The sequence below is a fragment of the Vipera ursinii genome (assembly GCF_947247035.1).
Source record: "Vipera ursinii genome assembly, chromosome: 1".
In the NCBI taxonomy this organism is placed as follows: domain Eukaryota; kingdom Metazoa; phylum Chordata; class Lepidosauria; order Squamata; family Viperidae; genus Vipera; species Vipera ursinii.
This window is the reverse complement of record NC_139512.1, coordinates 162,497,512-162,523,103: the sequence shown is the minus strand read 5'-3', so window position 1 is coordinate 162,523,103 and position 25,592 is coordinate 162,497,512. Positions and strand designations below refer to the sequence as shown.

At 41.2% G+C, this 25,592-nt stretch overlaps 1 protein-coding gene across 1 annotated transcript in view; it reads left to right on the top strand.

The window, feature by feature from the left end:
* Positions 1-25,592, top strand: part of TTN (titin) — a 314,290-nt gene that overhangs the window by 264,809 nt on the left and 23,889 nt on the right. Inside the window, exons 292-304 of the mRNA XM_083368347.1 lie at positions 93-680; positions 776-1,078; positions 1,188-18,287; positions 18,626-18,922; positions 19,024-19,611; positions 19,695-19,997; positions 20,122-20,418; positions 21,021-21,308; positions 21,402-21,701; positions 21,811-22,113; positions 22,735-23,040; positions 23,142-24,908; positions 25,003-25,299. Of these exons, the coding sequence (XP_083224473.1) occupies positions 93-680; positions 776-1,078; positions 1,188-18,287; positions 18,626-18,922; positions 19,024-19,611; positions 19,695-19,997; positions 20,122-20,418; positions 21,021-21,308; positions 21,402-21,701; positions 21,811-22,113; positions 22,735-23,040; positions 23,142-24,908; positions 25,003-25,299 (22,737 nt within the window). The remainder of the gene's footprint in view (positions 1-92; positions 681-775; positions 1,079-1,187; positions 18,288-18,625; positions 18,923-19,023; positions 19,612-19,694; positions 19,998-20,121; positions 20,419-21,020; positions 21,309-21,401; positions 21,702-21,810; positions 22,114-22,734; positions 23,041-23,141; positions 24,909-25,002; positions 25,300-25,592) is intronic.

Genomic DNA, 25,592 nt, shown 5'->3' with positions numbered 1-25,592 from the left:
TATATATATATATATATATATATATATGCACATCTTATTCAATTAATTTTAAATATGTTCCTGTCCTCATTTCCTGAACTTTTTTATTACAGAGGCACCAACTATTGTCATTGATCCAACTATCAAGGATGGGTTAACTGTTAAAGCAGGAGACACCATTGCAATGTCTGCTATAAGTATTCTTGGCAAACCACTTCCAACTTCAGTCTGGTCAAAAGCAGGAAAAGACTTTAAGCCTTCAGAGACTGTTGACATTGAATCAACACCAACTTCTTCTGCCCTTACTCTCAAGTATGCTGCCAGAAAAGATTCAGGCGAATATACAATCACTGCAACTAATCCTTTTGGTACTAAAGAAGAACATGTGCATGTGAAAGTTTTAGATGTACCAGGTCCCCCTGGACCAATTGAAGTCAGTAATGTCTCTGCTGAAAAAGCTACTCTCACATGGACTCCTCCTACAGAAGATGGTGGATCCCCAATCAAGTCTTATGTGCTTGAAAAGAGAGAAACTAGCCGACTGCTATGGACTCAGGTTGCTGAAGACATCCAGTCTTGTAGACACGTTGTCTCTAAACTTATTCAAGGAAATGAATACCTGTTCCGCGTATCAGCTGTGAACCAGTACGGCAAAGGAGAACCATCTCAATCAGAGCCAGTTAAAATGGTGGACAGATTTGGTAAGCAACATTGGCAAATAAGTTATATATTAAGTATACAGCATCTGTATAAAAATGTTAGTATTCTTCAACATCTTTTTTTCCCCTTTCTCTAGGACCTCCTGGTCCCCCTGGTAAACCGGAAATATCAAATGTTACAAAAAATAGCATGACGGTGAGCTGGAAGAGGCCGATAGATGACGGTGGCAGTGAGATAACAGGTTACCATCTGGAAAGAAGAGAAAAGAAAGGTGTGAGATGGATCAGAGTGTCAAAGAAACCGGTGTCCGATCTTAGATACAAAGTAACTGGACTACTAGAAGGAAATGAATATGAATTCCGTGTCAGCGCAGAAAACAGAGCAGGAATTGGACCACCAAGTGATATATCCCAACCGGTGCTAACTAAAGATGCTGCATGTTAGTACAATTCTTGTACTTTGAAAACTTCTTCCACCCTTACTGCATTAATAGCCTGATTGCCTATAAAGTGTTTCTAATCTAAGCTCCTTTTTTTTCATCATTATAGATCCACCAGGACCTCCGGCAAATCCACGAGTAACTGATACGACAAAAACAAGTGCTAGCCTAGCATGGGGGAAACCCCATTATGATGGTGGACTTGACATTATTGGCTACATTGTAGAGCACCAAAAAGAAGGAGAAGATACATGGGTGAAAGATACCACAGGAACTGCTCTAAGAATCACAGAATTTGTGGTTGCTAATCTCCACCCAGGAGCCAAATACAATTTCAGAATAAGTGCTATCAATGCGGCTGGCGTAGGCGAACCAGCATTAATTCCAAATGTTGAAATCAGAGATCGTGAAGTGTCTCCTGATTTTGAACTGGATGCTGAACTGAGAAAAACTCTTGTTGTCAGAGCCGGATTGAGCATTAGGATATTTGTTCCAATTAGAGGACGCCCAACTCCTGAAATTACATGGACCAAAGATGACATCCCACTTAAAGCACGAGCCAATATTGAAAATACAGATTCATTCACTCTCCTCATTATCACAGAATGCAATAGATATGATGCAGGAAAGTATTTGATGACCCTTGAAAATGCTGCTGGCAAAAAGACTGGCTTTGTAAATGTAAAAGTTTTGGATACACCAGGGCCACCAATAAATCTGAAGCCCCGAGACATATCTAAAGATAGCATTACTCTCCAATGGGATATGCCTCTAATTGATGGAGGTTCACGTATAACAAATTATATAGTAGAAAAACGTGAATCGACACGTAAGTCATATTCAACCATCACAACCAAATGCCCAAAATGTTCCCTTAGGATTCCTGGTTTGGCTGAAGGCTGTGAATATTACTTCAGAGTATTTGCTGAAAATGAATTTGGAATTGGTGAACCTGCTGAAACTGCTGAACCTGTAAGAGCATCAGAAGCACCATCACCTCCAGACAGCCTTAATATTATGGATATCACAAGGAACTCAGTCAGCCTTGCTTGGCCAAAGCCAGAACATGATGGTGGCAGCAAGATTACCGGCTACGTAATTGAAGCACAGAAAAAGGGTTCAACTCAGTGGACACACATTACTACCGTGAAAACATTAGAATGTGTGGTAAAGAATCTAACTGAAAATGAAGAATATACTTTCCAGGTTATGGCAGTTAACAGTGCTGGAAGAAGTGATCCAAGAGAAAGCAGGCCGGTTGTTGTTAAAGAACAAATGATGCTTCCCGAGTTTGATTTGCGTGGTATCTATCAGAAAACCATAATTGCTAGAGCTGGTGACAACATCAAAGTTGAGATTCCTGTCCTTGGTCGCCCCAGACCAACTATTACCTGGAAAAAGGAAGATCAATTGCTCAAGCAGACACAAAGGATCAACTATGAAAATACGGCTACTGCAACCATTTTGAACATTAACGAATGCACAAGAAATGACCGTGGCAGATATCCAGTCTCTGCTAAAAACATTGTTGGTGAAGTTAGTGAAGTTCTAACTGTTCACGTGCACGATGTTCCTGGACCACCCACTGGACCAATTAGATTTGAAGAAGTTTCATCTGATTTTGTCACCTTTTCATGGGAACCTCCACTCAATGATGGAGGAGTTCCAATTAGCAACTATGTTGTAGAAATGCGCAAAACTGACAGTACCTCCTGGGCTGAGTTAGCAACCACTGTCATACGTACCACCTACAAAGCAGCTCACCTGACTACTGGAACAGAGTATCAATTCCGTGTCAAAGCTCAGAACAGATACGGCTCAGGTCCGGCTATCAGTTCAGAGAACATAATTGCTAGCTATCCTTTTAAAGTGCCTGGGCCTCCAGGCACTCCTCAGGTCACTACAGTCACAAAAGACTCTATCAGCATTTGCTGGCATGAGCCCCTTACAGACGGTGGAAGCCCAATTTTGGGCTATCACATCGAAAGAAAAGAACGGAATAGCATTCTTTGGCAGACTGTCAGCAAAGCCTTAGTATCAGGCAACACCTTCAAATCAAGTGGGCTGATGGATGGCATTGCCTATGAATTCAGGGTCATTGCAGAAAATCTGGCAGGCAAAAGCAAACCAAGCAAGCCATCTGAACCAACCCTTGCTCTTGATCCTATTGATCCTCCTGGAAAGCCAATCCCTCTTAACATCACAAGACATGCAGTAGCACTAAAGTGGACAAAACCGGAATATAACGGAGGCTTTAAGATAACTGGCTACACTGTTGAAAAAAGAGATCTTCCAAATGGCCGATGGCTAAAAGCAAACTTTAGCAATATATTAGAAACTGAATTCACTGTGAGTGGGCTTACCGAAGATGCTGCTTATGAATTCCGTGTCATGGCCAGAAATGCTGCTGGCGCCGTTAGCCAGCCTTCTGAGCCATCAGATGCAATAACATGCCGGGATGAAATTGAGGCACCAAGAATAATGGTTGACGCTAAATACAAAGACACTCTAATAGTTAAAGCAGGTGAAATTTTCAAACTTGAAGCAGATGTTGCGGGTCGACCTCCACCAACTCTAACATGGACCAAACAAGACAAGGAACTTGAGGATACAGCAAAATTGGAAATTAAAATAGCAGATTTCTCTACAGTTCTCACCAATAAGGACTCCACAAGACGGGATGGTGGTGCATATACGCTTACAGCATCCAATCCAGGTGGATTTGCAAAGCACATTTTCAATGTCAAAGTTCTAGACAGACCTGGTCCCCCAGAGGGACCTTTGTCAGTGTCTGATGTCACCATAGACAAATGTGTCCTGACATGGCTGCCACCTTTAGATGATGGAGGTGCCAGTATTGACCACTATGTTGTTGAAAAACGTGAAACAAGTAGATTGGCGTGGACTTCTGTAGCCACAGAAGTTCCTGTAACAAAATTGAAAGTCACAAAGCTATTGAAAGGCAATGAATATGTGTTCCGAGTAATGGCTGTTAATAAATATGGAGTTGGCGAAGCTCTAGAATCAGAGCCTGTCCTAGCAGTGAATCCTTACGTAGTACCTGATCCTCCCAAGACACCTGAAGTCACAGCTATTACCAAAGATTCTATGATTGTATGCTGGGGACATCCTGATTCGGATGGAGGAAGTCCTATAACCAATTACATTGTAGAACGTCGTGACAGAGCTGGATTACGCTGGGTGAAATGCAATAAGCGGGTTGTGACAGATTTACGTTACAAAGTTTCTGGACTCACAGAAGGCCATGAGTATGAATACCGAATAAAGGCTGAAAATGCTGCCGGTGTAAGTGAGCCAAGTCCTTGTAGCCAATTCTACAAAGCTTGTGACACTCTTTTCAAACCTGGTCCACCTGGTAATCCCCGTGTCTTAGATACAAGCAAGTCATCAATTACAATTGCTTGGAATAAACCATTATATGATGGTGGCTCAGAAATTACTGGCTACATGGTTGAAACAGCATTACCTGATGAAGATGAGTGGAAAATTGTAACGCCACCAGCTGGACTAAAGGCCACCTCTTTTACTATCACTAATCTAAAAGAAAACCAGGAGTACAAAATCAGAATTTATGCCATGAATTCCGAAGGCATTGGTGAGCCTGCTCATGTTCCTGGGACACCAAAAGCTGAAGAACGAATGCTTCCCCCTGAGATTGAACTTGATGCTGATCTGCGTAAAATTGTGACTCTTCGAGCTTGTTGTACTTTGAGACTTTTCGTTCCGATTAAAGGAAGACCAGCACCTGAAGTAAAATGGTCACGAGAACATGGGGAATCTTTAGACAAAGCCATAATTGAATCCACAAGTTCTTACACTTTACTTACGGTTGCAAACGTGAATAGATTTGACAGTGGCAAATATATATTGACAATAGAAAACAGTTCAGGTAGCAAATCTGCTTTTGTAATTGTGAGAGTCCTCGATACACCTGGTGCCCCTCAGAATCTGAAAATAAAAGAGATCACCATGTCATCTGTCACACTCACCTGGGAACCTCCCCTCATAGACGGCGGCTCTAAAATAAAGAATTATATTGTTGAAAAGCGTGAAGCAACAAGAAAGGCATACTCTACTGTTATGGCCAATTGCCACAAGACCAGCTGGAAAGTGGACATGCTACAAGAAGGTTGCAGCTATTACTTCAGAGTTCTAGCTGAGAATGAATATGGAATAGGTCTTCCTGTCGAAACATCAGAATCAGTTAAAGTGTCTGAGAGGCCTCTGCCTCCAGGAAAAATAACTTTATTAGACGTGACAAGAAGCAGCGTGTCTTTGAGTTGGGAAAAACCTGAGCATGATGGAGGAAGTAGAATTTTGGGCTACATTGTAGAAATGCAAAGCAAAGGCAGTGACAGATGGGCCACTTGTGCCACTGTTAAAGTCACTGAAGCTACTATAAAAGGATTGATCCAAGGGGAAGAATATTCCTTCCGCGTTTCAGCACAAAATGAAAAAGGAATCAGTGATCCTCGGCAACTCAGTGTACCTGTCATTGCAAAAGATCTTGTGATACCTCCAGCGTTCAAACTGTTGTTTACCACATTCAGCGTACTAGCAGGTGAAGACTTAAAGGTTGATGTTCCTTTTATTGGTCGACCCAAACCAACTGTAACATGGCTTAAGGATGATGTGCCACTAAGGCAAACTACTAGAGTAAATGAAGAAAATACAGAAAGCAACACAGTGCTGACTATAAAGGAAGCATGTAGAGAAGATGTTGGAAAATATTTGGTGAAACTTTCAAATTCTGCAGGAGAAGCAACCGAAATTCTCAGTATTATTGTCCTCGATAAACCAGGCCCACCCACTGGACCGGTGAAGATGGATGAAGTAACTGCAGATAGTATTACCGTTTCTTGGGAACCACCTAAATATGATGGCGGCAGTTCCATCAACAATTACATTGTAGAAAAACGTGACACATCTACTACTGCTTGGCAGACTGTTTCAGCAACTGTTGCACGAACAACTCTAAAAGTGAGTAGATTAAAGACTGGAACCGAATATCAATTCAGAATTGCTGCTGAAAACAGATACGGGAAAAGTACATATCTCACATCAGAGCCTGTGGTTGCCCAATATCCATACAAAGTACCTGGCCCACCTGGAACTCCATTTGTACCAGAGGTCTCCAGAGATACTATGGTGGTACACTGGAACGAGCCAGTCAGTGATGGTGGCAGCCGAATTATTGGCTATCATTTGGAGCGCAAAGAAAGAAACAGCATACTATGGGTTAAACTGAACAAAACAGCAATTCCTGGCACTAAATTTAAAACAACTGGACTTGAAGAGGGACTTGAATACGAATTCAGAGTTTATGCAGAAAATATTGTTGGTATTGGAAAGGCAAGCAAATGTTCAGAATGTTACACAGCTCATGATCCTTGTGATCCTCCTGGCCGTCCAGAACCGATAATTGTCACCAGAAATTCTGTTACTCTTCAGTGGAAGAAACCAGTGTACGATGGTGGAAGCAAGATCACAGGCTACATTGTTGAAAAGAAAGAATTACCAGAAGGCCGCTGGATGAAAGCAAGTTTTACTAACGTAATTGAGACTCAATTTACAGTAACTGGCCTGGTTGAGAATCAAAGGTATGAGTTCCGTGTGATTGCACGTAATGCAGCTGGTGTTTTCAGTGAGCCTTCTGAAAGTTCAGGGGCTATCACAGTGAGAGATGAAGTAGAACCACCTCGTATAAGTATGGATCCCAAGTTTAAAGAAACACTTACAGTGCATGCTACTGAATCATTTAAGATTGACGCTGATGTTTATGGCAAACCACTGCCTTCTATTCAGTGGCTGAAAGGTGACAAGGAACTAACAAACACAGCACGTTTGGATATAAAAAGTACTGACTTTGCCACAAGCCTAAGTGTGAAGGAAGCTGTTCGTATTGACAGTGGACATTATATATTGTTGGTGAAGAATGTTGCAGGTGAAAAAACTGCTTCCGTTCACGTCAGAGTTCTTGACAGACCTGGGCCACCTGAAGGTCCTGTTGTCATAACAGGGACAACTGCTGAAAAATGTATGCTATCATGGAAGCCCCCACTGCATGATGGAGGCAGCGACATTTCACATTATGTTGTTGAAAGAAGAGAAACAAGTCGCTTAGTTTGGACTTTAGTTGATGCCAACGTGCAAACTCTTAGTTGCAAAGTTACTAAACTTTTGGAAGGCAATGAATATATCTTCCGTATCATGGCTGTCAATAAATATGGGGTTGGTGAACCTCTTGAATCTGAGCCTGTACTCGCAAAAAATCCTTTTGTGGTACCACTTCCACCAAAGGCTCCAGAGGTTTCAGCTGTTACCAAGGATTCTATGATTGTTGTATGGGATAGACCAGCTTCTGATGGAGGCAGTGAAATTTTGGGTTATGTGCTAGAAAAACGTGATAAAGAAGGCATTCGGTGGACAAGATGTAACAAGCGTCTGATAAGTGAACTTCGATATCGAGTCACAGGACTTCTGGAAAATCATGACTATGAATATAGAGTCTCCGCTGAAAATGCAGCTGGTCTCAGTGAACCCAGTCCACCTTCTATCTACTATAAAGCTTGTGACCCCATATATAAACCAGGTCCACCAAATAATCCCAAAGCAATAGATGTTACAAGATCTTCAGTTTTCCTTTCCTGGAGTAAACCAATCTATGACGGTGGCTCTGAAATTCAAGGATACATCGTTGAAGCCTGTGATGTAAGTGTTGGCGAGTGGGCAATTTGTACACCACCAACTGGAATTAAGAAAACAAATATGGAAGTAGAAAAATTGTTGGAAAAACACGAATACAAATTCCGAATTTGTGCTGTTAATAAAGCAGGTGTAGGAGAGCATGCAGATGTTCCTGGAACCATCCTGGTTGAAGAAAAATTAGAAGCTCCTGATCTTGACCTTGACTTGGAACTGAGGAAAGTGATCAATGTAAGAGCTGGTGGCTCATTAAGATTATTTGTTCCTATCAGAGGCCGCCCAACACCTGAAGTAAAATGGAGTAAAGTAGATGGTGATATCAGAGAAGCAGCTATTATTGACAGTACCAGCAGCTTCACCTCACTTGTTCTTGATAATATGAATAGATTTGACTCTGGGAAATACACTCTTACTTTAGAAAACAGTAGTGGAACAAAATCTGCCTTTGTCAGTGTAAGAGTCTTGGATACTCCAGGTCCTCCTGTTAACCTGAAAATCAAGGAAATTACCAAAGACTCTGTTACAATTTCATGGGAGCCTCCAGTGGTAGATGGTGGAGCTAAAATTAAAAATTATATTATTGAAAAGCGTGAAGCCACAAGAAAATCCTATGCAGCTGTTGTAACAAACTGCCATAAAACATCCTGGAAAATTGATCAGCTCCAGGAGGGTTGTTATTATTACTTCAGAGTTTCTGGAGAGAACGAATTTGGAATTGGCCTGCCTGCTGAAACAAGTGATCCAGTTAAGGTGGCTGAAGTTCCTCAACCTCCGGGAAAAATAACAGTGGATGATGTTACAAGAAACAGTGTTTCATTGAGCTGGGCAAAGCCTGAACATGATGGTGGAAGTAAAATCTTACAGTACATTGTAGAAATGCAAGTTAAGGGCAGTGATAAATGGTCAGAGTGCACACGTGTTAAAGTTCTTGAAGCAGTTATTACTAATCTAACCCAAGGAGAAGAATATCTCTTCAGAGTAATGGCTGTAAATGAAAAGGGTAGGAGTGATCCACGATCACTTGCAGTACCAATAACTGCTAAAGATCTTGTTATTGAACCAGATGTCAGACCAGCATTCCACAGTTACAGTATACAAGTAGGACAAGATTTAAAGATCGAAATACCAATATTTGGTCGACCTAAGCCCACTGTTTCTTGGACCAAAGATGGCATTCCATTAAAACAGACAACTAGAGTAAATGTAATAGATTCACTTAATCTTACTGTTCTAAATATTAAAGAAACAAATAAAGAGGACAATGGAATATATGAAATTTCAGTTGCTAATGTGGTTGGACAAAAATCTGCATCCATTGAAGTTATAACACTCGATAAACCAGATCCTCCTAAAGGCCCAGTTAAATTTGAAGATGTTAGTGCTGAAAGTGTCACATTATCATGGAATCCTCCAGTATACACAGGCGGTTGCCAGGTTACTAATTATATCGTTCATAAGAGAGATACAACCACGACTTCATGGGAAGTAGTTTCAGCTACTGTTGCAAGAACTACTCTGAAGGTGACTAAGCTGAAAACTGGGTCAGAATATCAATTTAGAATATTTGCAGAAAATAGATATGGGCAGAGCTTTGCCCTGGAATCTGAACCAATTGTTGCTCAATATCCCTACAAAGAACCAGGCCCCCCTGGAACACCATTTGTGACAATAGCTACAAAAGACTCTATGATTGTGCAATGGCATGAACCAATTAATGATGGTGGAAGTAGAATTCTAGGTTATCATCTTGAAAGAAAGGAAAGAAACAGCATTCTGTGGACAAAAGTAAACAAGACTATTATTCAAGATACACACTATAAAACAACTAATCTCGAAGAAAACATTGAATATGAATTTAGAGTTTTTGCAGAAAATATTGTTGGTGTAGGCAAAGCAAGCAAAGTTTCAGAATGCTACGTAGCACGTGATGCCTGTGACCCACCAGGTTGTCCAGAAGCTATTGTTGTTACAAGAAGTGCCATCACTCTGCAGTGGACCAAGCCGGAATATGATGGTGGCAGCAAAATAACAGGCTATGTAGTAGAAAAGCGAGACTTACCTGATGGTCGATGGATGAAAGCAAGCTTTACCAATATAACTGAAACTCAGTTTACCGTGACAGGTCTTACTGAAGACCAACGATATGAATTTAGAGTAATTGCAAGGAATGCTGCTGGAGCAGTAAGCAAACCTTCTGACAGCACAGGACCTATAACAGCAAAAGATGAAGTTGAACTTCCAAGAATTTCCATGGATCCAAAATACAAAGATGCAATTGTTGTAACTGCTGGTGATACTTTCAAACTTGAAGCTGATGTACATGGAAAACCAATTCCCACTATTATGTGGCTGAAAGGAGATAAAGTCCTTGAAGATACTGCTCGATATGAAATAAGGAATACAGATTTCAAGGCTCTGATTACTGTGAAAGACGCTATACGTGTTGATGGTGGGCAGTTTATTCTGCAGGCAACCAATGTTGCAGGAACAAAATCAGTACCTGTAACAGTAAAAGTGTTAGATAGGCCAGGGCCTCCAGAGAGTATTCATATTTCTGGAGTTACTTCTGAAAAGTGTTCCTTAGCATGGGCTCCACCAATCCATGATGGTGGCAGTAATATTTCCCACTACATAATTGAGAAGAGAGAAACCAGTCGTCTTGCTTGGACAGTTGTTGCATCAGACGCTGTAGCCACAATGCTAAAGGTAACAAAACTTCTGGAAGGCAATGAGTATATATTCCGCATAATGGCAGTTAATAAATATGGAGCTGGTGAACCTTTGGAATCTGCACCCGTACTTATGAAAAACCCGTTTGTTGTTCCTGGTCCACCAACATACCTTGAAGTCACCAATGTTACAAAGGATTCTATGACAGTCTCCTGGCATCGTCCAGATAGTGATGGTGGCAGTGAAATCATTGGCTACATTGTAGAAAAAAGAGATAGAACTGGTATTAGATGGGTGAAATGTAATAAACGTCGAATTACAGATTTACGATTAAGAGTCACAGGACTAACTGAAGATCATGAATATGAATTTAGAGTATCTGCTGAAAATATAGCTGGAATTGGTGAACCAAGTCAAGTTACTCCATACTGGAAAGCATGTGATCCTATGTTCAAGCCTGGTCCACCCACTAATGCCCATGTTGTTGATACAACCAAGAATTCGATTACAGCTGCATGGGGTAAACCTATTTATGATGGTGGCTGTGAAATCCTAGGATATATTGTAGAAATCTGCAAAGCTGATGAGGAAGAATGGGCAATGGTTACCCCACAGACTGGTCTGAGAATCAATCGTTTTGAGATCAAAAAACTCGTAGAACACCAAGAATACAAGCTAAGGGTGTGTGCTCTCAACAAAATTGGAGTAGGTGAGCCTGCAGCAATTCCTGGTACAATTAAACCAGAAGATAAACTTGAAGCTCCTGAACTAGATATAGATTCAGAATTAAGGAAAGGAATTGTCGTCAGAGCGGGTAGCTCTATCAGGATCAATATACCATTTAAAGGACGCCCGACTCCTGAAATCACATGGTCTCGTGAAGAAGGGGACTTTACAGATAAAGTTCAAATTGAAAAAGGAATAAATTACACACAGCTATCAATTGATTATTGTGATAGAAATGATGCTGGGAAGTATATACTTAAACTGGAGAATAGCAGTGGTTCTAAGTCTGCATTTGTTACAGTTAAAGTACTTGACACACCAGGACCACCACAAAACTTAATAGTCAAAGAAATAAGGAAAGACTGTGCTGTATTGACCTGGGAACCTCCAGCTAATGATGGTGGAGCAAAGATAAAGAACTATGTCATTGATAAACGTGAGTCAACCAGAAAAGCATATGCAAATGTGAGTGCCAAGTGCAACAAAACAAGCTTTAGAGTTGAAAACCTTGCAGAAGGAAGCATTTATTATTTCAGAGTTATGGCTGAGAATGAATTTGGAATTGGTAGTCCAGCTGAAACTGCCGATGCTTCAAAAGCATCAGAGCCTCCTCTACCCCCTGGAAAAGTGACACTAACTGATGTGACGCAGAGAAGTGCATCATTTATGTGGGAGAAGCCTGAACATGATGGAGGTAGCAGAATTTTGGGCTACATTGTTGAAATGCAGTCAAAAGGATCTGATAAATGGGCTGTTGTTACTGAAACCAAAGTCTGCAATGCAGTTGTATCTGGTTTGAGTTCTGGACAGGAATATCAGTTCCGTGTCATGGCATACAATGAAAAAGGCAAAAGTGATCCTAAGCCACTGGCAGTGCCTGTGATTGCCAAAGATCAGACAATTCAGCCCAGTTTCAAATTGATGTTCAATACATATACTGTACAAGCTGGAGAAGATCTTAAAGTAGAAATTCCCTTTATAGCTCGACCAAAGCCTACTATCGCTTGGGAGAAAGATAGCCAGCCTCTAAAACAGACAACCAGATTACATGTTGAAGATACAGCAACTTCAACTACATTGTTTATTAAAGAAAGCAACAAGGACGATTTTGGAAAATATACTGTCACAGCAACCAACACCGCAGGCACAGCAACAGAGCATCTTAGTATAATTGTGCTAGAAAAGCCTGGCCCACCCCAAGGACCGGTCTGCTTGGATGAAGTTAGTTCAAACTTCGTAGTCCTCTCATGGGAACCACCAGCATATACAGGTGGCTGTCAGATATCCAACTACATTGTCGAGAAACGTGACACTACAACCACTGTTTGGCAAATGGTATCAGCCACGGTTGCAAGGACAACTATTAAAGTAACAAAACTTAAAACAGGAACTGAGTACCAGTTTAGAATTAGTGCTGAAAATCGATACGGAAAGAGCACTGCACTAGATTCTAAGCCAGTTCTTGTACAATATCCATACAAAGTACCAGGGCCACCAGGAACCCCCTATGTCACTACAGCCACCAAAGACCACATGATGGTACAATGGCATGAACCAGTTAATGATGGAGGAAGCAAAGTTCTTGGATATCATCTAGAACGTAAAGATAAAAACAGCATCCTTTGGGCAAAGGTGCACAAGGCCCTTATCCAGGACACAAAATATAAAACAGAAGGTCTTGAAGAAGGTCTTGAATATGAATTCAGAGTTTCTGCTGAAAACATTGTTGGAGTAGGCAAGGTTAGCAAATGTTCTGAACTGTACGTTGCTCGGGATGCTTGTGATCCACCAGGCCGTCCGGATGCCATTGTTATCACTAGAAATTATGTGACACTAAAATGGAAAAAACCTGAATATGATGGTGGTAGCAGAATAACTGGCTACACTGTGGAAAAGAGAGAACTGCCTGAAGGCCGTTGGATGAAGGCCAGTTTTACAAATGTAATAGAAACTGAGTTTACAGTAAGCGGTCTTGTAGAAGACCAAAGATATGAATTCAGAGTAATTGCAAGAAATGCAGCTGGTAGCTTAAGTGAACCCTCTGAAAGCACAGGGCCAATTATTGCTAGAGACGCAATAGAAGCACCAAGAGCTTCATTGGATCCTAAATATAAAGATCTCATTGTTGTTCGTGCGGGAGAAACATTTGCTCTTGAGGCTGACATCCACGGAAAACCTATTCCTGATGTTAAGTGGTCAAAAGATGGAAAAGAATTTGAAGAAGCAACTGCGAGAATGGAAATTAAGTCTACAGTCGAAAGAACAACTCTCACAGTCAAAGACTGTGTCAGATTAGATGGAGGCCATTACACACTTACCCTGACTAACGTTGGTGGCACAAAAGCAATACCAATCACTGTAAAAGTGCTTGACAGACCTGGACCCCCAGAAGGCCCTTTGAAAGTTACAGGTGTGACAGCAGAAAAATGTTACCTTGCGTGGGGACCACCTTTACAAGATGGAGGTGCCAGCATTTCACACTACATTATAGAAAAGAGAGAGACAAGCCGGCTTTCATGGACACAAGTGTCATCCGATGTTCAAGCTCTGAATCACAAAGTAACCAAACTTCTTTCAGGCAATGAGTACATTTTCCGTGTAATGGCTGTTAATAAATATGGAATTGGTGAACCTTTGGAATCAGAACCTGTGCTGGCATGCAATCCATATAAGCCTCCAGGTCCTCCTTCCATGCCTGAAGCTTCTGCAATCACGAAAGATTCTATGATTGTAACCTGGTGCCGCCCAATTGACGATGGTGGAGCTGAAATTGAAGGTTACGTACTAGAAAAGCGAGACAAAGATGGCATTAGATGGACCAAGTGCAATAAAAAGAGACTGACAGACTTAAGATTGAGAGTAACTGGACTGACAGATGGTCATTTCTATGAATTTAGAGTTTCTGCTGAAAATGCTGCTGGTATTGGTGAGCCTAGTGAACCCTCAATTTTCTACCGTGCTTGTGAGGCCATATATCCACCAGGCCCTCCAAACAATCCAAAGGTAACAGATACCTCCAGATCATCTGTGTCCCTTGCATGGGGCAAACCTACTTATGATGGTGGTGCTCCTGTTAAAGGATATATTGTAGAATTTAAAGAAGCTGCTGCTGATGAATGGACAACTTGTACACCCCCATCAGGTTTACAAGGGAGACAATTCACAGTAACAAAACTTAAAGAAAATAGCGAGTACAACTTCCGCATTTGTGCTATGAATTCTGAAGGGGTTGGAGAACCAGCAACTATCCCTGGTAGTGTTGTTGCAGCTGAAAAAATGGAACCTCCTGAAATAGAACTTGATGCAGATCTCAGAAAAGTTGTCACAGTGCGTGCTAGTGGCACATTACGTTTGTTTGTCACAATTAAAGGAAGGCCAGAGCCAGAAGTGAAATGGGAAAAAGCAGAAGGCACTCTGAGTGACAGGGCTCAGATTGAGGTAACCAGTTCTTATACAATGTTAGTAATTGACAATGTAAACAGATTTGACAGCGGGAAATATAACCTGACTTTGGAAAACAACAGTGGCAAGAAAACGGCATTTGTTAATGTGAGAGTACTTGATACACCAAGTGCACCTGAAAATCTGACCGTCAGAGAAGTAAAGAAAGATTTAGTGACACTAGCTTGGGAGCCTCCTCTTATTGATGGCGGAGCTAAAATCACAAACTACATAATTGAAAAACGTGAAACAACAAGAAAAGCTTATGCCACTATTACAAATAATTGCAGCAAAAATGTCTTCAGAATCGAACAGCTACAGGAAGGATGCAGCTACTATTTCCGGGTCTTAGCTGCAAATGAATATGGTATTGGTTTGCCAGCAGAAACATCTGAACCAGTTAAGGTTTCTGAACCACCCTGTCCACCTGAAAAAGTAACTCTTGTAGATGTTACTCGTCACAGTGCTACTATTAAATGGGAGAAACCAGAGAGTGATGGTGGCAGTAAAATAACTGGCTATGTAGTAGAAATGCAAACTAAAGGAAGTGAAAAATGGAGCACCTGTACCCAAGTTAAGACATTAGAAGCAACAATATCTGGATTAAGTATGGGAGAAGAATACACTTTCCGTGTCTGCGCTATAAATGAAAAAGGAAAGAGTGATCCAAGACAACTTGGAGTTCCAGTAGTTGCAAAGGACATTGAAATCCAGCCTTCAGTTGAGCTCCTTTTCAATACATTCAGTGTTAAAGCTGGTGAAGACCTTAAGATTGATGTACCCATTAGAGGAAGGCCAGTACCATCTGCCAACTGGAAAAAGGATGGCATGCCTTTAAGGGAGACAACGAGAGTACATGTCCAAACTTCAAAAACATCCACATCACTAGTAATCAAAGAAGCTTCAAGAGAAGATGTAGGAAAGTATGAATTAAATGTTGCAAGCAGTGCTGGCTCTACAACAGCTATCATCAATGTAATTGTTCTTGATAGACCAGGACCTCCAACCTCATTACGTATTGATAATGTCAGTGCTGATAACATATCCATATCTTGGGAGCCCCCTGAATATGACGGTGGCTGTCAAATTAATAATTACATTGTAGAGAAAAGAGAAACTACAACAACAACATGGAGCATCGTATCTGCAGCAGTTGCACGAACTTCAATTAAAATAGTTCGTTTAACCACTGGATCAGAATATCAATTCCGCGTTTCTGCAGAAAATCGCTACGGCAAAAGCACTTACGTTGAAACTGCCCCTGTGGTGGCAGAGTATCCATTTAATCCACCTGGCCCACCTAGTACTCCTCGAGTTGTACATGCAACTAAAGCCTTCATGATTGTAAATTGGCAGGAACCAGTTAATGACGGTGGTAGCAAAGTACTTGGTTATCATCTTGAACGTAAAGAACGAAGCAGCATCCTTTGGACTAAAGTTAATAAAATCCTTCTAAGTGATACTCAGATGAAGGTCACAGGCCTTGATGAAGGCCTGATGTATGAATATCGTGTGTATGCTGAAAATATTGTAGGAATTGGCAAATGTAGCAAATCATGTGAACCAGTGGCAGCAAGGGATCCATGTGACCCACCTGGCCAGCCTGAAGTGACCAATATTACAAGAACATGTGTCTCACTATCATGGACCAAGCCAGAATATGATGGTGGTGCTAAAATTACAGGCTACATTATTGAGCGGAAAGAGCTCCCAGATGGTCGTTGGCTGAAGTGCAGCTTCACCAATATACAGGAAACTTTCTTTGATGTGACTGGGCTTACTGAAGACCAGCGCTATGAATTCCGTGTTATAGCCAAGAATGCTGCTGATCAGTTTAGTGAACCATCAGACTCCACTGGGCCAGTTAATGTAAAGGATGACATAGAAGCTCCAAGAATTATGATGGATGCCAAATTCAGAGATATTGTTATTAAAGCTGGAGAGATTTTAAAAATCAATGCTGACATTGCTGGACGACCCTTGCCAATAGTTTCATGGACAAAGGATGGCAAAGAGATTGAAGAAAAGGCAAGAGTTGAAATAGTCTCAAAAGATCGTTCTACATCAATCACTGTTAAAGACTGCATTCGACGGGACTCGGGGCAGTATGTGTTAACATTACAAAATGTTGCTGGAACAAGATCATTAGCAGTTAACTGCAAAGTCCTTGACAGACCAGGTCCACCAGCAGCCCCAGTAGAAATTAAGGGCCTGACTGCTGAGAAATGTTATTTGTCATGGGGACCACCTCAGGAAAATGGAGGGGCGGAGATCAACTATTATATTGTGGAAAAACGTGAGACCAGTAGGCTTGCGTGGACTCTTTGTGAAGCAGAACTTCCAACAACTTCCTGCAAAGTAACAAAACTACTTAAAGGAAATGAATATATTTTCAGAGTGATGGGTGTAAACAAATACGGTGTTGGTGAACCCTTAGAAAGTGAGGCTGTCAAGGCCCTGGATCCTTTTACTGTTCCATCCCCCCCTAAATCTTTAGAGATTACCAATGTGACAAAGGAATCCATGACTCTTTGTTGGGCGAGACCTGACAGTGATGGAGGAAATGAAATTTCTGGTTACGTGATTGAAAGGCGTGAGAAAACCAGTTTGCGGTGGATACGTGTAAATAAAAAGCCAGTTTATGATCTCAGAATAAAATCTTCAGGCCTTCGGGAAGGATGCGAATATGAATATAGAGTATATGCAGAAAATGCGGCAGGTCTTAGTCTTCCTAGTGATCCTTCACCACTAATAAAAGCAGAAGATCCAGTTTTCCTACCCTCGCCACCATCTCGGCCCAAAGTAATGGACCATACAAGATCTCATATAACAATTGGATGGATAAAACCATTATTTGATGGGGGAGCTCCTATTATTGGATACACTGTTGAATACAAGCTAACTAGTGAAACTGATTGGTCAACTGCTATTCAAAGTTTAAGAGGGACAGAATACACTGTAATGGGTCTTACATCGGGAGCAGAATATGTTTTCAGAGTAAGGTCCGTGAACAAAATTGGCGCTAGTGATCCAAGTGATGCCTCAGAACCTCAAGTAGCAAAGGAAAGAGAAGAAGAACCTGTTTTTGATATTGATAATGAAATGAGAAAGACGCTAGTTGTGAAAGCTGGCGAATCATTTACAATGACTGTGCCTTTCAGAGGAAAACCTATCCCTAACGTACTATGGAGTAAGCCAGATACTGATCTCCGTACACGAGCAAATATTGATTCCTCAGATAACCGCACCTCGCTTACTGTTGAAAAGGCAACACGAGATGATTCTGGAAAGTATACACTGACATTACAAAATATTGTAAACACCGCTACTTTGACATTACTTGTTAAAGTTCTTGATTCGCCAGGACCTCCATCTAATATCATTGTAAAAGATGTAACAAAAGAGTCTGCTGTGTTATCTTGGGAAGCTCCGGAGAATGATGGAGGGGCTCCTGTGAAGAACTACTACATTGAAAAACGAGAAGCAAGCAAGAAAGCTTGGGTCACTGTAACCAACAATTGCCATCGTCTTTCCTACAAAGTTGCCAATCTACAAGAAGGTGGAATTTATTACTTCAGAGTCTCTGGAGAAAATGAATTTGGTGTTGGTGTTCCCATCGAAACCAAGGATGGAGTTAAAATAACAGGTGAGTAATATTTTTTTTAAAAAAAAATATTTTATGTGCTCCATTTATGATTTATTGAAGTAAATTTCAGTGAGACTTACATCCATGCTTTAGTTTTAATGTATTCATAATGCTTATGTTAACCATATAAATTTAATGCAAAGTAGCAATATGAATTGATGCAAAGCCACAATGAAAGGTGTTTCTCTTAAAGATTTGCTAATAAGTAGAGTTCCAATATATGTAAGGAAGTCAAGTACAGGGTTTTGCCATGCAAAATATTTATTTGCAGAGTATCTTACAAATAATAAGTATGCATCCAACATGATTTTGTTCTCAATTTATTCTCCTATTTTTAGAAAAACCAAGCCCACCAGAAAAACTGGGAGTATCGAGCATTACCAAAGACAGTGTATCCCTTGTATGGCTTAAACCCGAGCACGATGGTGGAAGCAAAATTGTTGGCTACCTCGTTGAAGCCCTGGAGAAAGGGCAGCAAAAATGGGTCAAATGTGCTGTAGTCAAGATGACCCATCACATTGTCCACGGTCTCAAGGAGAACATGGATTATTTCTTCAGAGTATTTGCCGAAAACGAAGCTGGTCTGAGTGATCCTAGAGAACTTCTTCTTCCTGTCACAGTGAAAGAAAAAATGGGTGTGTGTTCCATTACTAAGAATAAAGTGGTCTGAATTTTACTGAAAATGGAATCATTTGTATTTTCAGTATTCTTAATGTAACACTATTGCATTTTTCAGAATCACCTGAAATGGATATGAAAGGTTTCCCGAACCATACGGTTTATGTGAGAGCTGGTTCAAATCTAAAGGTTGAGATTCCGATTTCGGGGAAACCCTTGCCAAAGGTGACTTTATCCAGAGATGGCCTTCCTCTCAAGCCAACCATGAGGTTTAATACAGAAACCACTGCAGAGTGTGTAATTATTAACCTTAAGGAAAGTGTGGCTACCGATGCTGGTAAATATGACATCACAGCTGCAAACTCCAGTGGAACAACAAAATCCTTCATCAGAATTGTTGTCCTGGATAGACCAGGTCCCCCCATTGGCCCTGTGGTGGTGAGTGACATCACTGAAGAAGGAGTCACCTTGAAGTGGGAGCCTCCACATTACGATGGTGGAAGCCAAGTCACAAATTACATTGTGCTGAAAAGAGAAACGAGCACTGCTGTGTGGTCTGAGGTGTCTGCAACAGTTGCTAGAAATATGATTAAAGTCATGAAGTTAACCACTGGAGAAGAGTATCAATTCCGTATCAAAGCAGAAAATCGCTTCGGCATTAGTGATCACCTGGATTCAGCATGTGTAGTTATAAAACTGCCTTATAGTAAGTATCTCCATTTTTTTGTTCTGGTTTTCTGAATTTTTCAGACATATACTTTGCTGACTTTGCCTCTCCTGTTTATTCAGCTATACCTGGGCCACCTTCAACACCATGGATCACTAACGTAACTCGGGAAAGCATCACTGTGGGATGGCATGAGCCTGTTTCTAATGGAGGCAGCGCAGTCATTGGTTACCATTTGGAAATGAAGGACAGAAACAGTATTTTATGGAAGAAAGTGAATAAAATGATTATACGCACAACTCACTTCAAAGCCTCTACCATTACTGCTGGACTAATTTATGAATTCAGAGTCTATGCTGAAAATGCAGCAGGCATTGGAAAACCAAGTCATTCATCTGATGCAGTTCTTGCAATTGATGCCTGCGGTATGTATTCATAGTACAGCATCACATTTCTAATTTTGATTTTAGTGCAACATGTTCTTGGTCACTTAGTGTTGGATACTTATACAAATGTTAATTACAAATGCAACTGCTTTCCAAATTGCAGAACCACCAAGAAACGTTCGAGTCACAGATATTTCCAAGACATTTGTCAGCCTTTCTTGGACACAGCCAGCTTTTGACGGTGGTAGCAAAATCACCGGATACATTGTGGAGAAACGTGATTATCCAAATGGAAGATGGGCAAAGGCCAGCTTTACCAACGTCATAGAGACCCAGTTTACTGTATCAGGATTGACTCAAAGCTCTCAATATGAATTCCGTGTCTTTGCTAAGAATGCCGCAGGTTCAATTAGTAATCCATCGGATGTTTTAGGACCCATCACCTGTGTGGATACATATGGTAAGAAATATAAAGATTTATTTAAAGGATTTGAGTGATCGTCGCTGGCAGAAATATGCAGCTAATTCAAGAGTTCTTAATATGACAGTATCGTGTAGCCTTATATTTGATTTTCTTTTGGATATCAGATTGTGCAGAATTTTAGCCAAACTGCATAGTTCTTCTTACTTAACTGCTCTTCTGTGAATCTTTTAGCACAGGGGTGTCAAACTCAATTTCATTGAGGGCCGCATCAGCATTGTGGTTGCCCTCAGGGGGCCGGGTGGGTATGGCCAGGGTGGGCGTGGCCTACTGGGTGGGCGTGGCTAGAGTGCGTATGGCCTACTGGGTGGGCGTGGCCAGCTCTACATCGTTCACATCAAGGGTGCCTATGGGGGCCTGGGCAGGAGTGGGACAGATCTGAGGGTCTCTGGCAGGAGGAGGGTCTCTGGGCCAGAGTCAAGGCAGTGGGGGCCGTTCCCTCACTGTTTCCAAGATGGCTTCGTGGGCCACATGAAACCACTTTGCGGGCCGGATCCGGCCCCCGGGCCTTGTGTTTGACATGTCTGTTTTAGCATGTTAAGTTTCTGAACACCATCTTATTCCATTTATCTTTCTTTAAGGTGCACCTGAAATAGATGTGCCACCAGAATATACAGAAGTGGTCAAATACAAAGCTGGCACTGCAGTTAAGCTCAAACTTGGGATTTCAGGAAAACCCATACCATCAATAGAATGGTTTAGGAATGGCAAAGAGGTACAAACAAGTGCCCAAATATCTATTGAAAATACCACTGAATTTGCCTCTATACTGATCAAAGATGCAACTCGTCTCAATACTGGAAGCTATGAACTGAAATTAAAGAATGCCATGGGTTCAGCATCTGCTACTATTAAAGTGCAAATACTTGGTATGCTTTGAAAAGTATTACACTTCATCATTCTTTTAAATTCCTCTAGCTATGGTTACTCTTGTATATTAATAGATATCATTTCCTCAACAGATAAGCCAGGACCTCCATGTGGACCTGTTCACTTTAAAACAGTCACTGCTGAAAAGATTTCTCTCCTGTGGGAACCACCAGCTGACGATGGAGGTGCCAAAGTGACACATTACGTTGTTGAAAAACGTGAAACAAGCCGTGTGGTATGGTCTATGGTTTCAGAAAAACTAGAAGAATGCAATGTCACTACCACCAAAGTCATAAAAGGAAATGAATACGTTTTCCGTATACGAGCGGTAAACAAGTTTGGTGTTGGCGATCCACTGGAATCTGATAGCGTTGTAGCTAAAAACAGATTTGGTAAGATAGACGTTAATAATGTGTATTCTGGAACATCTTTAAGAATGTATTTGCTAATTGATTATGTTGGTCTAATGTGATTTTTTCCCCCTCTCAATAAAAAATACAGTTACTCCTGGACAACCTGGTATGCCAGAGATCACCATGATAACCAAACAGTCAATGACTGTAAGCTGGACTAGGCCTACTATGGACGGTGGTAGTGAAATAAGTGGATATTATCTTGAAAAGCGTGATAAGAAAAGCCTAGGCTGGTTCCGAGTCGTTAAAGAAACCATTCGGGACACCAGACAGAAAGTCACAGGACTAACTGAAAACAGCGAATATCAGTTCAGAGTCTCTGCTGTGAATGCAGCCGGTCAAGGCCCTTTCTCTGAAGCATCTGACTTTTTCAAAGCTGCAGATCCTATCGGTAAGAACCTAGACATATGAATGGCAGCAAGGTTAAAGGAACCGAAAATAAACCTCCTTGAAATGGCAGGATCAAAAATAAGGACGTGGTTTTATTTGTTCGATTATTGAATTTATGTGCCATCCATTTCATGCTATAAATTGTAAACCCTAGACAATTTATCATTAAAATCAAAGTATCAAAATATTAAAATTAACAAGATTAGATCTGACTGTATTCATGACAGAAGCACCTACAAAGCTAACCAGAGCATGCTTCTGGAGTGAAAGGATTTGCTGGCTGACACCATTGCCCAGGGGATGCCCAATTGCCAAAAATAATGCAATCTTTGGGGAGGCTCCTTTCAGGTCCTCCAATAAGATTAGAAAAATGGAAAACCAGAAGCGAGAATGGTATAGTGGTGGCATCTTCCCTATTAGCCCACAAGTCACCTCCAGAATACCTCGTCACCTCCAGTATACAGTGACCCAACAAGGACCGCAAGCCAATTGGTAGAGCCGGTTTTAATGCCCTTCTGGAAGGCCAAAAAGGTGGGGACAGACCTCACCTCATGTTTTGTTGTTCTGCCTGTTAAATAGCTAACGTTTTGAAGTTTCATGTAACATTTTATTTGATTTACAGAAAAGCCTGGGCCACCCGTTAAGCTAAAGGTTGTGGATACTACAAAGACATCTATTACACTTAGCTGGACTAAACCAGCTTATGATGGAGGAAGTGCAATTACCAGCTATGCTATAGAAAAGAGAGAAGGTGATGAAGAAGAATGGTCCGTAGTGAGTGCAAGAGGAGAAGTGAGAACCACAGAATATGTTATTTCTCAACTTCAGCCAGGACTCAATTACTACTTCCGTGTAGCTGCTATAAATTGTGCTGGACAAGGTGAACCTATTGAAATGACAGAACCTGTACAAGCTAAAGACATTCTTGGTATGAAATTTTAATCTTTTTCCTTCGTTCTTTTCCATTTCTTTTGTATTTTTGACTTTTACTCAGTGTTAACAATTTGATGTTGTTGGTTTTTTTTGCAGAAGAGCCAGAAATCGATTTGGATGTGGCTCTCAAGACCTCCATTGTAGCTAAAGCAGGTCAAGACGTGCAAATAATGATCCCCTTCAAAGGAAGGCCACCTCCAACTGTCACATGGAGAAAGGGTGACAAAAATCTTAGTGTTGACGAAAGATACATCATCCAGAACACAGAATCATCTACTCTTGTTCGTATTCCTCAAGTCACTCGCAATGATACAGGAAAATACACCCTTACAATTGAAAACGGAGTTGGAAAAGCCAAAACCTCCTTTGTGAATGTCAAAGTGCTTGACACTCCATCTGCATGCCAGAGACTGCACCTCAAAAATGTTTCTCGTGGAACTGTGACTTTGGTATGGGAACCACCACTCATAAATGGTGGTTCCGAAGTTACAAATTACGTCATTGAAAAAAGAGATGCTACCAAGAGAGCTTGGTCTTCTGTGACAGCAAAGTGCTCCAATACATCCTTTAAGATAACTGACTTATCAGAGAAGATCCCGTACTTCTTCCGCGTTCTTGCAGAAAATGAAAATGGATTAGGTGAACCGTGTGAAACTTTGGAACCAGTGAAGGCTGCAGAGGTACCTGGACCTGTGAGGGATTTAACCATGAAAGATTCATCCAAGACCTCTGTCACCCTACAGTGGACCAAACCTGAGTTTGATGGTGGTAGTATCATCTCCGAGTATGTTATTGAAAAAAGATTGAAAGATGAAACGGAATGGTCATATGCGGGCATAAGCAAGGCATGTGGATTTGAAGTGGAAAAACTTAAGGAGCTTTCTGTTATGGATTTCAGAGTGTCAGCTAAGAATGAAAAAGGAAGAAGTGACGGTGCTACAATTGGGCCAATTACAGTGAAAGATTATGTAATAACACCTGAAGCAGATCTTTCTGATATACCTGGAGGACAGGTAACAGTGAGAATAGGTTACAATGTCCATCTTGAATTGCCATATAAAGGAAAGCCTATACCCAGTATGAGTTGGCTAAAAGACAACATGCCTCTTAAAGAAAGTGAGCTGGTTCGCTTCAAGAAAACGGAAAGCAAAATAACATTAAGCATTAAGAATGTGAAGAAAGAAAATGGTGGCAAGTACACTTTGATTCTTGACAATGTCGTCCACAGAAAGTCATTCCCGTTTACAGTGATCACACTTGGGCCACCATCTAAACCAAAAGGACCAATCAAGCTAGATGAAATCAAAGCAGACAGTATGGTTCTTTCATGGAATCCTCCTGAAGATGACGGGGGAGGAGAAATTACAGGCTACAGTGTGGAGAAGCGAGAAACCTCGCAAACCAATTGGAAAATGGTCTGCTCTAGTGTAGCAAGGACGACATTCAAAGTTCCAAACCTTGTGAAAGATTTAGAATATCAGTTCAGAATTCGTGCAGAAAATAGATACGGAGTAAGCCCACCACTTAACTCGGTAGAGGTCATAGCTAAGCACCAGTTTAAGCCACCAGGTTCACCAGGAAAGCCCGTTGTTTACAACATAACAGCTGATGGAATGACCATATCTTGGGATGCTCCCCTTTATGACGGAGGTGCAGAAATTACTGGATACCATGTGGAGAAGAAAGAAAGAAATAGCATCCTTTGGCAGAAAGTAAACATCTCATCAATATCTGGTCGGGAATACAGAATTACTGGACTAATGGAAGGCTTGGACTATCAGTTCCGTGTCTATGCAGAAAATTCTGCTGGAGTAAGCCCCGCTAGTGATCCTAGCAAACTCCATCTGGCTGTTTCCCCAGTTGGTAAGTGATTGAACACCCTCCGTGTCAAATGCCTATGTTGATAGCCTGTCGGAATTGTAGCTGATTACTGTGGATGCATTTTATTTTCATTCAGATCCACCTGGCACCCCTGATTATATTGATGTGACAAGAGAGACAATTACTCTCAAATGGACTGCACCAGTGCGTGATGGAGGCAGCAAGATTGCGGGTTATAGTGTTGAGAGGCGGCAAAGACCTGAAGACCGTTGGATCAGATGCAATTTTACTGATGTCAGTGAATGCCAATATACAGTTACAGGACTTAGCCCTGGGGACCGATATGAATTCCGAATCCTTGCAAGAAATGCTGTTGGGACGATCAGCCCTCCTTCTCAGTCTTCAGGCTATATCATGACCCGAGATGATGCTGGTAAGTCTTACTTAGTAGTACTAAGTAGTAGGGGTTACCATAAGTGGTTATACGTATTCCAGGATATGGAATTCCAATCTTTTTCAATGTTTGTGAGCATGTTAGATTTTCTCAGTCAGAATGAATCAGTATAAAAAATTTAGGTTGCTCTGTGCTATGCATTCTTATTACAGGTAGTCCTTAACTTACAACCATTCATTTAGTGACCATTTGAAGTTATAACGGACACTGAAAAAAGTGATTAATGGTGGTTTGCACACTCATGACCACTGCAGCATCCCCATGGTCACATG